The 18,548-nt window shown below is 40.7% G+C and overlaps 1 protein-coding gene and 1 long non-coding RNA gene across 2 annotated transcripts in view; one reads left to right on the top strand and one right to left on the bottom strand.

Annotated features, from left to right (window-relative positions):
* Positions 1-18,548, top strand: part of LOC106532679 (nectin-1) — a gene marked incomplete in the record, with an annotated part of 94,703 nt that overhangs the window by 14,266 nt on the left and 61,889 nt on the right. The window contains 1 exon segment of the mRNA XM_014028809.1: positions 14,874-15,245. Within this exon segment, the coding sequence (XP_013884263.1) occupies positions 14,874-15,245 (372 nt within the window).
* Positions 10,154-18,548, bottom strand: part of LOC106532680 (uncharacterized) — a 16,510-nt gene continuing 8,115 nt past the window's right edge. The window contains exons 2-3 of the long non-coding RNA XR_001312117.1: positions 10,731-10,856; positions 10,154-10,656 (exon numbers count right to left, since the gene is read on the bottom strand). This is a non-coding gene — a long non-coding RNA (uncharacterized LOC106532680). The remainder of the gene's footprint in view (positions 10,657-10,730; positions 10,857-18,548) is intronic.

The following is an 18,548-nucleotide window of genomic DNA, read 5'->3' as shown; positions in this document are numbered from 1 at the left end:
GTTTTCATAACGTATTGACAGTGAAGCATTTACTTTTATCTGTTTTAATTAAACAAACCAACAGCTTCTTATCGGTCCTTTTCATGAATGATGAATTTATTACCTATAATTGTAAGATTGTGTTTTATTTTTTAGTGTTTATAGATAAAGGATGTGGAAATTAACTGGTCTCATTCTGATAATCTTTGTTTAACAATGTCTTTCTTTGTTTGTTAAGTGAGTTTAGTCAGAGTTTTTTTTCTCCCCCCACATGAAAACGATAGCACAGCATAAATATTGCTGTGATAAAAGTCGAAGCACAGTGCGCCTCTGTGCTCACTGACTCACAGCAAGTAAAACCAGCTCAGTGACTTTATGGGGGGAGGGATCTCAGAAACCGTGGAAGCCGAGGTGCTGCGAGGATGAAACTAGTGATAAGTAGGGACACAGTTCATGATAGCTTTTAGCAAAAGTCACCCAACCTTTGACGCCTTATCCCACTGCTATAGTGTGTTATTAGGTTTCATTTTATAGATTATTGTGAGATACTGTGTCAGAATAACAGCGTCTCTTCTTCTAAAACTATCTAAGTAAAAAGCAAAGGGGATGAAATTGGTTAGGTTCCACGGGAGAAGGTATCTTAATTCAATATTCTCCGAACTCAGGCTGTGGTAAATAGAAATGTCTGTTTTTGGACGACTCAACATTTGATTTGCGAGAGCCTCTAGTTGAAGGAAGGTTTGCAAAAGAATGAGACAAAAACATGAGGCTAAAACGCTATTAGCTCTGTGATTCGGGTTACGGTTTTAGAGAGGCTTCGAGTGAACTTCAAACATCTCTTTAATGATCTATAATCCTCTAGCAAATCTTCAGTAGGCAGCTGCTTTTATATTGTCTTTTCTTAGAATGTGGAAATCTGTCATGAAAAAAAAGTGTACAGCTGCAACAAAAATAGTTATTGCAGAGGATGTCCTCACTTTACACGGGGTTCTCGCGGATCCTAAAAAGTCTTTAAAGGCGTTGAATTAATCGATCCAGAAATAAGGCCTTAATAAGGCCTTAATTAAAATGTCTTAACACAATCTTTTTGAGGTCTTAAAAATGTTAACACATTGTAAGTAGGATTAGAATTCGTCTAAAATATTAAAATAATTTGTGACATTTAACTAATTTACAGAATGCCTCTCAAAGCTAGTTGTGTTAAATTAAATATGTGGAAGTTGTTGCCTTGAATGTATTCTAACGTTTGTCTTAAATTTCATTTCAAGTAGCATTAAAGAGGTTTTAAGTTTTCAATTGAATTTGCATTGAGCTGTACGAACCCTGTTATATTTTTTTTATTTCTAAAGGAAATAAAACAAACCAACCAACAAAAAGTACCTATTTGACAAAAGATGGAAGCAACATTAGGAAGTGAGAGGCTTTTTGCAAGCCAAAGTAGCACTCTCAGAGAGGAAAAAAAGTAGTAGTCCAGGTTGAGTCTTAATGGAGCCATTGATCCAATGCCAGTGGAGGACACACCCAATAGGGGACTGGCTCACAGCGAGGAGACAGGTGTTCGCTCGATATCTGTCCCACTTCTCTGACCTTAAAGCTTTTAATCAGCTCTGCCAGGGAGCTTGTCAATCCTGTCAAACAATGAGCCACGGTCTATACACAGTAAGGGAGGGCAAGTCGAGGGTGAGCTCCAACTCCCACAGCCCCGAGGAAAAAAAACTGCATGTTCTTCTTTTTCACCTGCATTCCTCGCACGGCGGTGTCTTGTTACTATATGGCAGTGCTCTAAACCGTGTCAGCACTCACTAAATTCTGGCCATTTAAAAGAGGGAATAAAGTCAGGATCAGCTTCAGCTTGACTTCAGGGCTATTACTTAGAAAGACAGTCAACACGGACTGCCTGTCTCCCCAGTGACTGCCTGCTTTACTCCTGCTGCTGATCAATACCAATACACCATCAGAGTTTGTCAGCCGTGTTCTCCGTCGTTGTCTCGCCAAAGCCCTAAAAGTCATAATTTGTTCCAATCTCGTTGGCGAATTTTGCAGTGCATTCTCCCGCATTTTGAGTCTAATCACTGCAGAATATCTTTTTTAACGCGGAGGGCAATTACCGCGCTGGTTTGATTGCAGTTAATAGCTCAAGCTGTCAGTAGAGTCGTCACACAGCAGTCACACTGTCACAATTTGACCACAGTGAAATTGCACGGTCCCACGTAATTATCTTCAGAGTTTTACCTTATCTATCAGATTTATCTTCGTCCGTACGTTCGAATGCACAGATGTGTTGTAAACAATTGCTAATTCCAGTTCTCGTGCTACTGGGTGTATTTTTCTTCCACACCTACTGTGACTGAAAGTGTTGAAACCCACTCCTCAAATTTCAGGAGCAATGTCTGCACTTAAAAAGAGGGGTAATTTCCTGACATTTCTTTCCCCCCAAGCCCACCCAGTGTGATATTTTCGGCTGAAACCGAGTGAAACCCAGAGAGTCATTTCACTACTTCTGATTGATCACTGCTTCCATTCTTTCTCTTTCCAGTCACATTTATGAGTATCCTGTTATTCTAAGATTGCCTGTTTTTTTATTTTTATTTACTGAATAGCTTCTGTATCCTGGGACTCCGTATCAAAAGACATTGTTTGACATCTGAGGACCGATGGAAGCTGGAGTAACTTTTACCACCCGACTCAGTTTTCAGCCTGCTTTCCCTTCACTGTGGCTTTGTGGTTGGCGTCTCCATGCCAGTTGCTTTTCTCTTGAAAGACTAGTCACAAGCTGTGCAGCGCTATTATTTCTTGTGTTACTTTAGAGCTTTTCTTCAACAATGTCACAATATGAAAACCGAGAGTTACAGAAGTTTGAAAATTCTCTTTCCTAGCATCATTATTAGTTTTTTTTTCTGTATATTTTGCATTCATCGTAGCCATAAAAGAGCAAAGCGATGTAAAAGCTCATATCTTTACGAGCTTAATGCAAGCAATGAGAGATATGGAGCTGTGAGAAAGTGCTTTGTATGACGGAGCTCAGAGGCTGGTGGGAAAGACAATACTTGATCACAGCTGGGAAGCACATGCAGCAGAATGTGACCATATAGTCCTGAGATGTGGTGAGCATTCCAACCCTTGTATGTATGTGGAACATGGAGCCTTGCTGGTCTTGGAAAAATGGTCTGTGGTCGTGGTTTAGGAAATGTTTCAACCCTGGTTTCGGAGTTCTGCCGAGAACTGCTGGGTTTCGTGGATGGTTATGATGAAAACACTCAAAACCAGGGGGCTCTGACAAAGACCAGAATCCAGGCTTATTTCCATTTAACTATCCCTCCAATCAGTTATGTTTTATTTACATATAATTTTCTACTGTAAGCTCGATCATTTCAGCTGAATTCTCTTTAAAATTCTATGTTCAGAGTTAGGGTTACAGAGAATTCAGGGGCATAATGAGCCTAAAAAAATAGCTTGAAACCTTCTGGTTATCATGACACAAATGTCACAGTTAAACTGCAGCAGGGAACGCTTATTAAAATGTACATCCATTACCCATGTGAAAAATAATTTACATAACAAGATAAGATAACACATTCAAGGGGGAAAAAGTGTGTGTAGCATATCGGACTTCATCAGCTTAACAAACGACGCACATTCATTCCTGCAGTGGTGACATCAGGACACTAATCCATGCCTGAATGATGTGACTGCAGGGCCAAATTCATAATCATGTTTATTTGTGCCTAATTCTTTGTAGACATGCACAGAGCTGACTGGTTTGGTGACAGAATCCGATAGATGCTATATTTTTATGTCTCTCAGGTGTGAGCATGCAGACATGGTACAAGTCTGGAAATCGGCCCATAAAACGGCTCTTGTGACATTTCTTTAGAGCGAATGCACAGCGTTTTCTGCGCCCCATGGTGACCATGACTCAGACACATACTAAGTAGGCTTGTTAATTGATAGCAGACAGGGGCTTCAGCCCACTGCCCACTCCAGCTGGTGTGTGAATTCCCTTCCCTGTATGTTAATGGATCGTCTGTATAAACAGCCTCTGTAAGAAATGCAGGAGAAAAACGGAAAAAATAATGCTGTGAAATAAGCAGGGCCTACCTCCACTGCAGCTACAAAAGAGGCACTTTTATTTTAAGTCAATTCCTCCACCTTTCTATGCATTCACAAAAAATGTACCACATTCACAGCATTCATTCATTATAAGAAATCTACAGAAGCTACTGTTACATAACTCAAAAACATCGGCTGACAAAAAAAAAAACACAAGCTACTTTAATCTAATATTGATTGTTTAGTCTTTTCTATGGTTTAATAAACCGCTGGTCATGCAACAGTGCTTCTCACTATGCTTATGCTGGACCTATTTATCCAGAAAAGCTGTATCCGTCCTGCTTGCCCGTGAGATATCAACTGGCCTTTATGGAAAGGGGGGGAAAAGGCTGAAAAAACTCGGCGAGCAAAGGTCGATAGGGGTCAGACACCAAAAACGATATTCGGTGCTTTCTCCGAGTATTTCTAAAGGTCACCTTGCATGGGGCATATAGATTTACACACATCCTGCGCTGCTTTCTCCGAGCACGCAGAAGATTTCCACATCATACGCCCGTTTCTATCCTTACTCACAGTCAATAATTGATTATCCAGTTTCAGCTGAACAGTTGCTTGATTTGTGAAATCTTAATGTTTTATTATGTATCCAACACAAGTGGTTGGCATAATCATATGGAAATATTCAGTGTTTGCACTCTGTGCAAGACTTATCTTTACTTGTGGACAATGGAACAGATGGTGTGAGAGGGGGATTTGTCATGCATGATTGTCCAGGATCAGACTCTTTCTCAGCACTTTTTGGCAGGACTGTACATGCATTTCATGCTGTATTTACTGAGTGCTTAGCAGAGGTATAGGGTACTAGTGTGGCGTGGCTCAAACACAGTCGTCCATCTTATACTCTCTGCAACTGTTTTATTTTATTTTCACGGATAATCCTGTGTGCTTCATTGTCCGACACTTACTCAGTGAAGACATTTTGTGTTTCAAACGTTGAAAAAGAAAAACAGAATTAATACAGACTAATGCAATCAAAGTGACAAGTGTCACAATCAGTAGTGATTAGGGGTGCAACAAGTGATTATCCATTTTGGGAATTAGCTGTTAAGTGTTTTCTAGAGGACTGTTTGTTTTTATAATGTCAAATGAATTCCCAGTTCCCAAGGTGAAGGTTTCAGACTGCTGACTTTATCCAACCAACTGTCCAAACTAGAAAGAAATGAAACTGTTGAAAGAAATTCTGTTGATTTTCACAAGGGACCTAATTAATTCATGAATTACGTTTTACATTGCTGTCTGGTTTCAATGAACCTGACGCTGGACCCTTACAGTAAAACATAAAGCAGACATCTGATAATTAACAAACCGCTCCCGTTTAAACCTGAGTGAAAACACTTCTTTTGATCTGAACTAAGAGGAGGTCAGGGTTTGTGTTTCTCAATATGACAGTACAACAGGTGTTTTTTGTTATAGTTTATGCATTGTGCTCTATAGGGAGGCCGAGCTGAAGCACAGCAGAGAGGGATGAGTAGGGACTTGTTGATCAGTTAAGGAACTTTTAAATAGTGATGCACGATGTATTGGCATTAACATCAGTATCGGATGATATTGGTCATGTTTTAGATTATCAGTATCGACCCGATAAGTAAACTGGGCTGATATTAACGTTCAATATTGATTTCCCACTTTTTAGCTTTGTTTTTCTGCTTTGGGAGGGAAAATGGTTGGTCTAGCGGTATCTGTTTGATCATGATAGAGTTAGTGATGCTACGCAGCCATGTCAGCAGTCTGGTCATTTTTTAATGGTATCGAAAAAAGGTGTATTTATGTGTATATGTATATAAATAATTTATGTGTTTGTGCAATATCGATAAATATTGGTTATCGGCCATAACACCAATAATCGGATATCAATATCAGCTGAAATTTTTATCCCTACTTCTTAGGGCTGCGCGGTAAATGCGGTAGACAGTAGAAACTGTATGAAGTTGGCCTATGGTAGAAATTTATACTCTACCGTCCTATCGTCATTACATCATCGCACCTGTGTCGACAGGGCTGCGAGTGCAGAGACAACTGAGCAGGAGTTCGAAATATAATGAAGAAATTCTAGCATTTTAAAACACGTATGGAGAGGATAAATACTCAAAATTTCCTCCTCCCGATGTAGAAAAGTTACGTCGTGTCGCGGGATCATTTCCTCCTCCCTCTCCTCTTGCTGCACGTCATGCAGAGCGAAGCTTTAACAACCGTTGTTTTTCACACCCAGTTGTCGGAGAAAAACCTTGTTTTTTATGTATTGTTAAACACAGAGATTCTAAAAAAAGATGTGGACGTTCGTTCAGTCGTAAATCCATCTTTATAATGTAAAGTCAGCTTCTACTCTGATGATGAAGATGATGAAGATGAGCGTGCAGCTGTTCAGCAGCTAAGTTCAGCAGGCAGAAGCTCATTGTTTGGCAGGCAGATATTAAAGCAAAAATGCTGGGTTTGATTAAGATTACAGTTTTCTGCAAAAAAAATGCTCCAAAAATTACATTATCTTTACTTTTTATGATAATTTTCTACCGCGATATATACCGTTACCATGAAGGGGTTCAATTTATACCGTGATATGAATTTGAGTTCATACCGCCCAACCCTACTACTTCTTAAATGATTAAATGTCCAATTGAGAATTCTGAATTCATTTCTAATCTGCAGTAACCTCTATGCCTGCACCCTAGCTGAAATAAGAAAAGGCTGCTCCTTCAACAGATGTGTTTTTGTAAAGCTATGTCAGAAGCATACGTGGACATGGCCTCTTCGTCACCCTGTGCTAATACTGAAACATCCACGAGAGGTTTGTTGCCTGCAGCGTCGTCTCTCCTCTACTTTAATATCCTGAGTGCTGTAATCTGCTCACCACAGCTGACCCTCTGTGTCACTCTCACTACTAACTCTCCTTCTTAACTCCCCCCCTCCCTAAAATCCCCTACATCACATTTATGTAACCCCACCCACAGGCTCCTCCACCCGAGGCCTACACCTGCTGTTGATGAGGCTCGGCCTGCCTGATGTGCATCACTTTGATGTGCGGCAAATCCCTTTTTATTTATTGAGCAACCCTTTGCTGTTGAGGCATTGCACGGATGCTGCAAAAAAAAGCTCAGGGAAAGTTTTGCATTATTGAAAAACGGCCCGCGCACATCGATGTGTGCTCTGAAGTCATTCCATGAGGTGGGACGTTTTGTTGACTAATTGTCTCATCTGTAAGTGCTCCCTGGTGTTTCGGGCTTGAGATCTTTCTGATAAAGTGTGTTATTATCTGGCTGTTATTGCTCTCACACCGCACCAACATTTCATGCTTTTTATGTCCCAGTGACAGTCACATCACCTGCTTCGGTTCATGCAGTTTCTGAGTTTCAGACAGAACGTACAGTCATTCATTTACCAACTGGGCGGGGGAAACGTCCCTCCGTTTCACTTGCACCCGGACTTTGTTTACTGACTCGCTCCCGGGTATCAGTGGGTGATGTCATCACATCATTTGGTCAGGTAACGTCAGCCTTGTTTATTTTGTGTTGGTAGAACCGAAACCATGGTGGCCTTGTTTAGTTAAGCTGCGGGGCGAGGGAGGAGGGTCAGAGCTGGCTGATGCTGTGTTTACACTCGATACCTACTATCTCTCCAACCCTCCTCGCATCCTCTCACTCACTCTGTAGGGCAAAAGACTCTTTTTTTTACCCAGCTTTATTTGTCATTGCCACAGTCAAAGGCAACTAAAATGCCAGTTTGCTTCTAGGATATGTCTCATTAAATTAGAATTTGAAGAAAGATTAATTACACAAAGTCTAATAGCACTGTTATTTTCTTTATTTATTTCGTCTTAAAGTGCCCGTGACATCGTATTTTTGTAATAAATATAAATTCATTTTTGGCAAGATAACATTGATAACATATTGCAAAACAAATTTAATGCTGTTGAGATGAACAGTTGTTCAGATATTCGCATGTGAAGAAACAGGAAGTGATGTCAAAGGGGAATGTCTGCATGTGAACAGAGCATCGCTACATCTGCTAACAAGACATATTGAATGTGTTTCTTTAGATCATTTTGAGTCACTATCAATGGGAGACGAAGAAGAGTCAAAGTTCAAAAATGTTTCAATAAACAAAGATCAGAGAGTTCTCTTTCTTAAAGAGTTCCCCTTTGATGTCACTTCCTGTATCATTTTGACTGGACCAAGTTAAGAAAAAATGTGACAAAATGGGTAAAATGGGTAAAAGTGGGTATTATGCCAAATTTCTTAAATATAAAGATGTTTTTTTTTGTTTTTGTTTTTTTAAAGAATATGCACGTCACATGCACTTTAGAATAATTGCGAGAAAGTCCCTTAAAAATCATAATACGACTCCACTTTGTCAGCTTTAGTTCTTGGAATCTGAGCGGTGGAGATATCGAGTCGAGGTTTTTCATTCAAGGATGAATTATTATCTCGCTGAACCGAGATGAAATGGTGTCTTGCAGGCAAACCAACGCAATCCGCCTGACATTTGAAACACCTAAAAGCTTCTTGAAGGGGAAGTGCATGTGGACTTGTCCTTTGAACCTCCTGTTGCCTCAGAAATGGCTGAAGTCGTGACAGTAGGTGGGAGTTGGTACCCATACATGCTGTCAACCTGAAAGTTGTAATTTCATAGCCGTAGTAGGAAAAAAAATAATGGCACGACTACTGTTCCATGGTTCTTGGTTATTATGGTTCACTCCTCCCACTAAAAAAAAACCTGCTATTGACAACAGTTCAAACAAAAATTCACAACAGCTTTCATGAAGCTATTGCAGATTGAGAACTTGCCTGACATAATAAATATCCCCGATAATCATTAACATTTACAACGCAGCAGATGTTACATTGTCCTCAATGAACGAGTGTGTTGTACAAAAGAGTGTTTCAAATTTGAACCAGATAGTGGAAAATTAGGAGCAGGTCTACTAACCATCTGTTCCAGGGATGTTTCACTTGCTTCTACAGTCCAATGTTTGCTCAGAGAGACAGAGGGTAAAGAGAGCTGCTTTGGCAGGTACACTGCTTTTCACCCAAGAGACCTGGCTCAAGCACCGTCTAATAGTGACTGAGTGTAGATTAAAGCAAATTATCTGACACATACTTCACCACCAAAAAATAAATAAAGAAATAAACTGAATGGCCACATCATCTGATAGCATCATTAAAAGTAGGATGAGGCTGCTTAAAGGGGCAATATTATGTGTTTCTCAGGCATATATTTAAATACTATACCATAATAAAGTATCTTTGTCACCTTTAGCTGTTATTAAAATGCTGTTTTTGTGTTTAAATTGAAAATTAACATCTTCTCATCACTTCCTCATCTAAACGCCTTGAAGTTGGCCTCTGTCTCTTTAAGAACCACCTTCTGCTTCTGTCTCGTGGGGGGGGGGGGTGCCATGATGCAGTTTACTTGGCATAAGAAAATATGTTTCCTCAAAAGTATTTTTAATCTGAAAAGAGCTTCACTGAGTGAGAACTAATGTTGAGAGCTCAGCAGACAGTTTAAGTTTCACTTTCACTTTCACCCGAGAGCCTGCAGGAGTCATGGGCGGGGTGTGTGTGTGTGTGGGGGGGGAGTTCTCCGCCATGAGGACGTTCGGCTTAAAGACACGTCCCAGGGGCGTTTCTGGTACCAAAAGGTGTTTCTGGTCCCCACCTGTCGTTTTGCTCCTCAGCATGGCTTCCTAAAAACGCTGCAGGATTTCTCAAACATGCATGAATGAGTCAGAGCAAGGCTTTGGGCATGTTTTTTATGAGAGTATAACATTAGAACATGATATAAAACTCAAAAAAAGTTGATTTTACATGATATTGCCCCTTGAAGCTCAATAAAACGCTCTTTCTGGGTGTATTCAAGACCTAATTAAAAATAAAAAAGAACAACCTTCAGTTATACCTAAGAGTAAAATCACAATTTATTGTGTGAATCACTGAAAATCACTTCTGATTATACAACTCGAGCAAAGTGCCACTGGATGAGCTCTAAATTGCTCAAACAACAAAAAACAAAACGATTCAAAATGTTCCATCAAGGGAATAAACAAGCAGCTAATGAGGGGTTTTGTGTCAGAGACAGCGGATTTGGACTCCCCCCTTAAGGCACCCCATGTGTGGTCATGAATAGGAGGGGGGTGGGGGGGCAGAGCCCCTGTGCCATCGCTGTGGGAACTGGGACTACATTAAACAGTAATTATCCTGAGTGGCTCAAACCATGTTTCATCTATCAACATCCCACTTAGTGAAGTAACCAAAGCGCAGTTTATGATGAGGAGAAGATGGTGTTACTGCTGGGATGAGCTTTAAAGATGCAATTGGTTCGATGTTTATACAAAAGTGGAGGAGTTACGGTAAAAGTTGGATTCGACCTGGAGAAGCAGAGAAACTTCCCTCCCATCCGTCCAGTGCTTCAACCATTGAAAAGTGAAACTCTTCTTCATCTCCACCCGCACGTAAAGCCGGAATTAAGCTCCAGGAAGAATGCTGTTTGATGACATCACAGCACAAGATTTGAAGTTTCCATGCTTCAAACCCTAATGTCTCACTGCCTTTTAGTGTGCCAAGTTTTCTGCTGGAGCTTTAAATAGAAATCATTAATGAGAGCTTCGTTTTAAGAAATGAGTTTGGTTGTTTAATCCTCGGTTTACTCACGTTGCAGCTGCTGGAGGTGAATTATTCTGAAGTTTATTTGACTCAGTTGCAAATGATTTCCCTGGATGAACATCGGTCCAAGAGCCAATAATTGCCATTTGAAGAAGTGTTGGTTGTTGGCCAGTTCTGTTGTAAAGAAAAAAAGAAAAGACAATCAAGTTGTTAAATGAGCTGCTGAAAAGTAGTCAGTTTATGGAAAAAGGGACTCCCTTGAATTGGGAGAGCTTTGTTTTTAATTTAGATTTTTATGGTGTTATTGTTCCTCACAGAGAGATGTCTGGGATAGATGAGTGCATTTGTTTCTGAATTTTCATTATTTTTTCCCCAGCAGTAAAAACAAAAGGCAAATATTGAATGTTCTTATGATTCTCTTCTGTTTTTGATCTTTGACAGAAATAAGTCTTTATGTTATTGTTATTTATCTTTGTTTTCCCAGCTGGGTAATAAAATGTCTGAATGTGACTAATTTCAGCAACGCTCAACCTTCAGGCTTTTGTGATCAGAGCTCGTTCCAGTGAAATCCGCCTCTCAGTTCTCTGAATTTTCCTGGACATTGTCCACATGCCAGAAGAAAGCTGAAGGCTGTTATGCCCAACGTGCCATACGCGAACAACACAAAGCACATGGCTCTCAGTGCTGCTTGACAGACCAGGCCTTATTACAGCTGAACGTTCTGTGCACAGCTCTGTGCGGAGGCCTTCAGAGTCTGTTGCTATCAGTGCTGGGCCAGACGGCACGGCAGCTGTTTTAATAGCGCCCCTCATGTCCCCTCTGATCCAAGTCAGCTCACCTGGTGTGAGTCAGGCCTTGCTTTTTCATAGTCTGCCAGCTTGGACAGATTTTCTGCTTTGTTTATTCGTCCTGTTGCTTTTCTTTGCAGGAACAGGGCTCCTTTCCCCCCCCTCCGTCTGGCAACTCTTTAGGCAGTGTCTAGCCTCGGGTGCATTAGAACATGACTGTCCCCGCAGTCACCCTCTTGTCAGTGTGAGAACAAAGCACCAGCAGCACAAACGATAATGCCGGCCAGGCTCAAACCCACAACGCACCTACAAATCTCCCTAAAGCTCCGCCTTTTCTCTTTGTTCCAATCTCCCTTTTTTTCCAGCTTTGCATCTCACTACTTTGCTTATCTTTCTCTCTGTGTGTTCCCACCTTCCTCTCTGCACCACTAGCTTTGAAATCCCCTGAAATCTTAACGTATTAATGCTGCTCACATTGCATGGATGTGACTTTGCAATTCCTTCATGCAGTCCGTCATTACAGCTCTGCCGAGTGCTAAACCAGGGACTTCTGCAGTCCTCAAGTGGAGGGGGCTCGCCGTGTGCATCCACGGTCCTTCGCAAAGGAGATTTGGACTTTTGCGGCTGTGTAATTAGACTTATTTATCTAGTTTCCATTCATGTGAGCTAATGTTTACTTAGCCTAACGTAAGTTGGGAGTATCAGACTCGAAAAAAGGAAGGGCAGAACGAGGAAGGAGGGGCTGCAGCTTTTCACCGAGCCAGCCCCTGCCATTATTGTTTCAGCGGTGAGGTGGCTCCGATAAGGCCAGGTACATATTTATGGGGTTTTTACACTCCCCCTGTGTCTGCAGCCCCCCCTCCCCCCTGCTTCACTTCAACTTCAGATTAAAGTTTAACTAGTGTTGTCCCACTGTAAATTGTGTTTGCCGTTTCATGAAATATCATACTATAGCTGCCACCGCCGCTAATCTAAGCTGTGATAAAATGGAGTAAAGCGTTGCCCCCGGGCTGTGCGAGGACACAGGTGGTTCTCAAGGTACAGACGACGAGGTTGCCAGTTCTTTCTGTCAAACTGTATTAGTGAATCAATCTGTCATCACGAGCCCGTTTCTGATGTGTTCAGACGGAAATGAAAGATGATGTGTGCTCAGTAACTTCAAAAGGTTGTCAGTTTGTTTTTTTATACGATCTGAAGTAGCAAAGACAGCGTTTGAGTGAAAGCATATAACAATAGATTGAAATTGCCTCTCGCTCGTAATGCACCACTCTCCAACATAAGCAATTCAATGTAAGGGTTATGCACCCGCTGTGAAAGATGGAGGGAAAAAAAATATGTTGTTAATCTTAATAGTCTCTCACACAGAGTCTGCACCATTTCCTCTCTCAGTGCCTACACTGCGCCCTGATGTCCTTCGGCTGACTACCTACGGTTTTTACAAGTAAAATCTTAACACAACAACCGTCGCCACTGCTTGAGATGGTTCGACGCTGCACGCACCCAACATCCCCCCTCCCCTCGGCTTTCTGTTCTTCAGCTCAGAGCTGAGAATATCCAATATAATATTCAGTGGGTGTTTTACGGAAATGAATCTTTCTTGTATTCCTAAACATTTTACAGCCCCCCTGTGGAAACCGAAGGCTGCGATTTATCCATCAGTGCGACGTGATGCCGTTACTCAGTGCTAAAGAGCCGCCCTGTTTGAGGCGAATGGTTCGGGGCCCCGGCTCTTCCCCTGAGACAACAACATATTTTCTCCCCATTCATGACTAGATTCACTGGTCGGCTTTATGAGCCCGGCGTGATTAACGGAGGAATTTCAGTCCCTCTTCCTGTAGGTCTATCCATAGGAGATAATTATAGTTGCGGATGGTTGTAAATACAAGCTGTGCCAGGGGGTTGTCGGACGAGGAAATGGGACATCATCAGAGTTCACCTGGAAACGGGACATAAATCCGTGCCTGAGAAAACAAAGACATGTCGGAGACAACAGGATGCGGAGACCCTGTGGTGGCACATCTGCACGGCGCACCGCAGACCCCCGGGTCAGACGAAAATTAACACAAAGTTGTTTGGGGCTCGAAATTAGAAAGTGAGCACTTGCAGAAAAGAACAGCTTTGAGGATTTAATGAAGCAATCAGCAATCATTTTCAGAATTTATTAATATTTTTTTTGTAATTATTCACTGAAGCAACTTCAAAAAATTGTAAAATGCACAAATTGAGTTCTGTAGAGACCAAGGTAATGCCTTTTCCTAGAATATGTTGGATTGACAGATGAAATGTTACATTTTCATCGATGGTAAAATTGAGAAAGAAAAAAAAATATTTTTTAGAAATTGGATTCACTAAATTTTTACCATTTTTACGATATAGACATCTAATGTCTTTTTTATTTATTTAGCAATGAAGCTGTTGCATATCTTCAACTCTAAAATTGTGTCTACTAACAAGGAGGAGTTTAGTCACTATTTAATAACCATCCAGTCTAGCTGGTATGAGCATGAGCTTTAAGTATAGTCTTTATGTTTGTCCTTTTATTATTTTTGGTCTTGTTAAAAGAAAAGTCCCAACATAAAACTGGTCTCGTCAAAGTTTAACCGTGTTGAAATTTCGGGGTATGCAGTTTGTGTACAGACTTGTAAAAAGCTTTATTTTAGGCTCCTTTATGACCACAAGTTAATTTCCACCTGGAAAACCACGGCTAATAACTTTGCCTTTAAGTGAAAGGTGATTAAGAAAGAAACTTGACAGTTCACTTTAGCATTAGGTCAATATATATGCATGAAAAACTAAAGTACAGTTGAGGTTAATGGTCCGTTCTCGCTAATTGATCTTTTTTTTTTTTTTTGCGTACCAAATTCCCTAAAGGTGAGGATAGAAAAAAAGGGTTTGTGTAATTGCTGAGTTTTTAATATAGCTAATGTGTGCTTTCTCATTGTTGTGAGTGCATACACAGGACTCCATATTATATCTTTTAATAGGGGCTGCAGGCAATCATTGAGGTATTTGTGAGTAAAAAAGTAATTAAAATTACAATGGACTACCCGGTGTGTTGCGGGGATGGGGGGGCACAGCAGTCGATGACTTGGCTTCAACTCTTTGCCCTTGTACTCATTCATTAGTGATGCATTGGTTGTCACTCGGCCCTCCCATCTCATCAGAAACAGGACCTTCGCAGACAAAGTCTTGGCTGTATGGATGTGCCCATTATGGTAATAACATGTCCCCCAGCGTTCACACACAACCACCCAGCGTGTTCCAACTTTTTCACTGATGTGTGAGAGGGGCAGTCATACTGTGTGGCTGAATCAGTGCTTTTGACTCTGTGCTACCTAGGAGGCTAAAATGACTCCTTGACTTTCAGCTCATTTTGTTTCCTTCTCTCCTCCTTTCTGTGTAGCTGGCCATGGACAGATGGTAGAGATGGACTCCAGTAAGTCTGGCTTCGTGGGGACGCAGGTGGAACTGCGCTGCACTTTCCGCAACAGCAACCCGCCGGTCAAGATTTCTCAGGTTACCTGGCAGAAGCTGCTCAACGGCACCAAGCAGAACGTCGCCATCGCCAACCCGGCCCTCGGCGTGTCCGTCCTGTCGCCCTTCAAGGAGCGGGTCAGCTTCAAGCAGGCGGCGGTCCGCCACCGTACGCCCTCGCTGGAGGACACCACCATCGTGTTCTCGAACTTGCAGCTTTCTGACGAAGCGGCCTACATCTGCGAGTATACCACGTTTCCTGCCGGCAACCGGGAGAACATGGTCAACCTGACTGTATATGGTGAGAAAATGTCACGTTCCCAAATCTAGATCAGTAGGAATCAGTAAAAACGTCATTATTATAAAGCAGGGGTCATATTGATTTTTGGTCTATTGTATCACAGAAACGGCTGCACTGACCAACATGAAATTTGGTCGGAATGTCAATGTGTCCGACCTACACTGCACCAGCTAATGCTTTTACAATAGACCCCATTTTTGAGGAGGGGGCTTCACCTAAAATGGAAAAAAAAAACTATTGTTTTTCTTGTTTAGCCCTGAAGAAGGGTTATCCATTGGGTCCACCAATTAGCGACCCCACCCAAAACAATGAATCCGATCTCATGACTTCCTAGGTTTGGTGCATTGGTGCTTTGCGTATGTGCCGGGGTCATATATGCTACCACCAACCAATAGTTTAAATTACTAGGGGTGCAACGATACAGAAAATTCACAATTCGGTTCGGTTCAAAATTTAAGTCTCACGGTTCGATATGTTTTTGATACAAAAATAGAGAAATTTCCATGCCCTTTTTAACTTGTAATTTATTTAAATTAATTATGACCATTTGTTTAACCTCAAAAGTACAGTTTAAAAATTAAATGTTGCTGAAAAAGCAAGTTTCTCAGTGGATCTGTGCTCGACAATGCAACCTAGGTAGAGTAGTCGAACACAGATCCACTGATCCTTCAACACAGAACATCTTCAGAAGACAAGCTGATAAAATACATTTTAAAAATCTGTATTGTTCAATACAAGTGTGTATTGAACCTAAAGCACTGTATTGAACGGTTCGATACGGTTACATGTATTGTTGCACCCCTATAAATTACATCTTCAGAGAAACAGTGATGTAATAAACAAAACAAGTCTAACAAAAAGTTCTTTCTTTTCAATCAAAACTTTACTCTGTTGGCCCTTGAAACTGTATAACAGAGACAATAACTCGTAAAAGAGGGTTTGAATCAGCTGAAATGTTTTTTTTAATCACAGAGAATCCTTAACTTTCAAGGCAACAACTGCTGATGAACAAAACATTTTTTTTCCTCAACAACTTCTGTTTGAGAGCTACTCCTCAGTGTTACAGCGTGGAGCCAACACTACTCTACCCTCTGTGTATTTTTGCATCAGTGTCTTATATTTGATTGTGTGTTGTATTCTCATCGCCTGTGCTGTCTAATTGATGTAAATGTCTTCTAAATTTGCTTGTGCTTTGCGTAATTGCACGTTCCCTTCGCTCGCAGAAAGATGAGATCTCTCAGCAACTGCAAATCTTTCAAACCCTGACGATAAAACTTGAAAAAGAAAAAAAAAAACCAATCCCTTTAATTTGATGTAGCGATATAAGCAATGAAAATGTATCGAAACCACAGCCTGACTACTGCTGCTGGCGTTTGCCTGCATTTGGCTAAACGAGTCGTCACTTCGTGCTCCTACATGTTTCAGAACAAAGGTAGATTCTACATTACTGATTGTGTAACTGTTGTTGTGATTCAGATACATTTTAAGCCAGGAAATGAAACAGGTTTTACATCTCAAGATCAGTTAAGAAGCATTTAAAAAAAACATATTCTCGTTTATTGGATGAATCAGCGTGATAGCTGTGAAACTGTCACGTTAATTTGTGACATTAGACAGAAACTGAAGATTTTTCTTCATCAGATAACACCAGGGCAGGCTGACAGTTTCCTATTGGGTGAAAAACAACTAAATGAAAACACTTTTTTACAGCTTGGCTGCTCTGCGTAACTTTGCCACAGGCTCTGCTGTAAAGTAAACCAAATTCTTTCAGAGCACCTAAAACCAGATGCTTTCCCCCCCGTTTCTGTGTTTACAATAAAACATGCAGATGAACCAAAACGCAGTTTGAGACCTTGATTACATGGCAGAACATATCGTACATGTTGTGTTTGTGTGACACCAGGTCGAATTATTAAACAGCAAACTGACACAAATATTAGTCAATAAATATGGAAAGTGAGACAGAAATCAATAAGGCCACTTCACAGGGTGTAATTTGGTTCAAAGTGTCTCACCTTGACCAAAGAAAAAAAATGCTTGAGACATAGTTTACCTTGAGAGGAACTTAGAAAGCTCTGTTGGCTAACTCTGATTAGAGAATCAGTTAATAAGGGGAAATATCCAGCAAAATCCACTTTTTTAATAATTAAACACATTTTGTTTTGTACTTGGTGTCTATGAGAGCAAAATATTACAATGTTGTCTCACCTGTTGCTTTGTAGCTATTTTTGTGTTGTTTGGGTTAGTGTTGGGCATTATCATATCGTGTGCAACTAATCGTCAGAAAAACATTAATCGATTAATTTTTGGCACTTGATGATTAATACCATTAATACCACCAGACAGACTGACCGCTCGGTGCTCCTCTCTAAATTGGTCATGTGACTAGGACATAAGAGTGTCCAGGGACTCCAGGGGATTAATCGTCAAATTAATAGTTATCGGAAAAATACCACAATTAATCGTGATAATTTTTTTGCCAATATTGCCCAACCCTAGTTTGGGTTATATTTTTCAACCTGTTCAGTTTTCCATTGTTAACATCTCTTAATTCATTTGTAAATACTGTAAAAGGTTTCTGCGCAGCTATATAGTCATAAACCCCTCTATCAAACTAGAATGAGACACTTAAAAAGGTGGCAGGGGGCGGGGCGTGACGTGCCTCATTTGGATTTAAAGAAACGGTCTCGGGGGCGGGACTTTTTGAGTTGCAATATGGAGGAATTCAGATCAAAGTTTTGTAGTTCTACTTTATATTAGGGTTGGGCAATATTGGCAAAAAAAAAAAACAATCACGATTAATTGTGGTATTTAGCCGATAACGGTTAGTTTGATGATCAATCCCCTGGAGTCTGTGGACACCCTTATGTCCTAGTCACATGACCAATTTAGTGGGAAATATTTGCTCTTCGTAAAAATCCATTCCAAATTGTGTCAAAATTACAGACTTCAGGCTATACATCTAATTTAAATTGTGTTGATAGATAAATAAATTACAGAACTTTTTTTTTAAATGTTCGTCATATTTGAAGTGGAGAGGAGCAGCGAGCGGACTCTGCCTGCTGGCATTTGATTTGATTTGATTTATTTATTTAACAAGAAAAGATTATTAAAAATCAAGCCTGACTCAGCATAATTGCTGTTTTACAGCAGGTTCCAGTTCTGCAGCACATAAAACACTCAGAATTACAGCATCACAATCACTTCATTATACACCATAGACACAAAGACAAACAAGCATACCAAATTTCAGGAAGGCAGCATTTGCAAAATCGGACGTCTAAATATGAGCACAACAAAAAG

Source organism: Austrofundulus limnaeus, unplaced genomic scaffold (assembly GCF_001266775.1).
Source record: "Austrofundulus limnaeus strain Quisiro unplaced genomic scaffold, Austrofundulus_limnaeus-1.0 Scaffold810, whole genome shotgun sequence".
NCBI lineage: Eukaryota > Metazoa > Chordata > Actinopteri > Cyprinodontiformes > Rivulidae > Austrofundulus > Austrofundulus limnaeus.
This window is presented reverse-complemented; position numbering and strand designations above follow the sequence as displayed.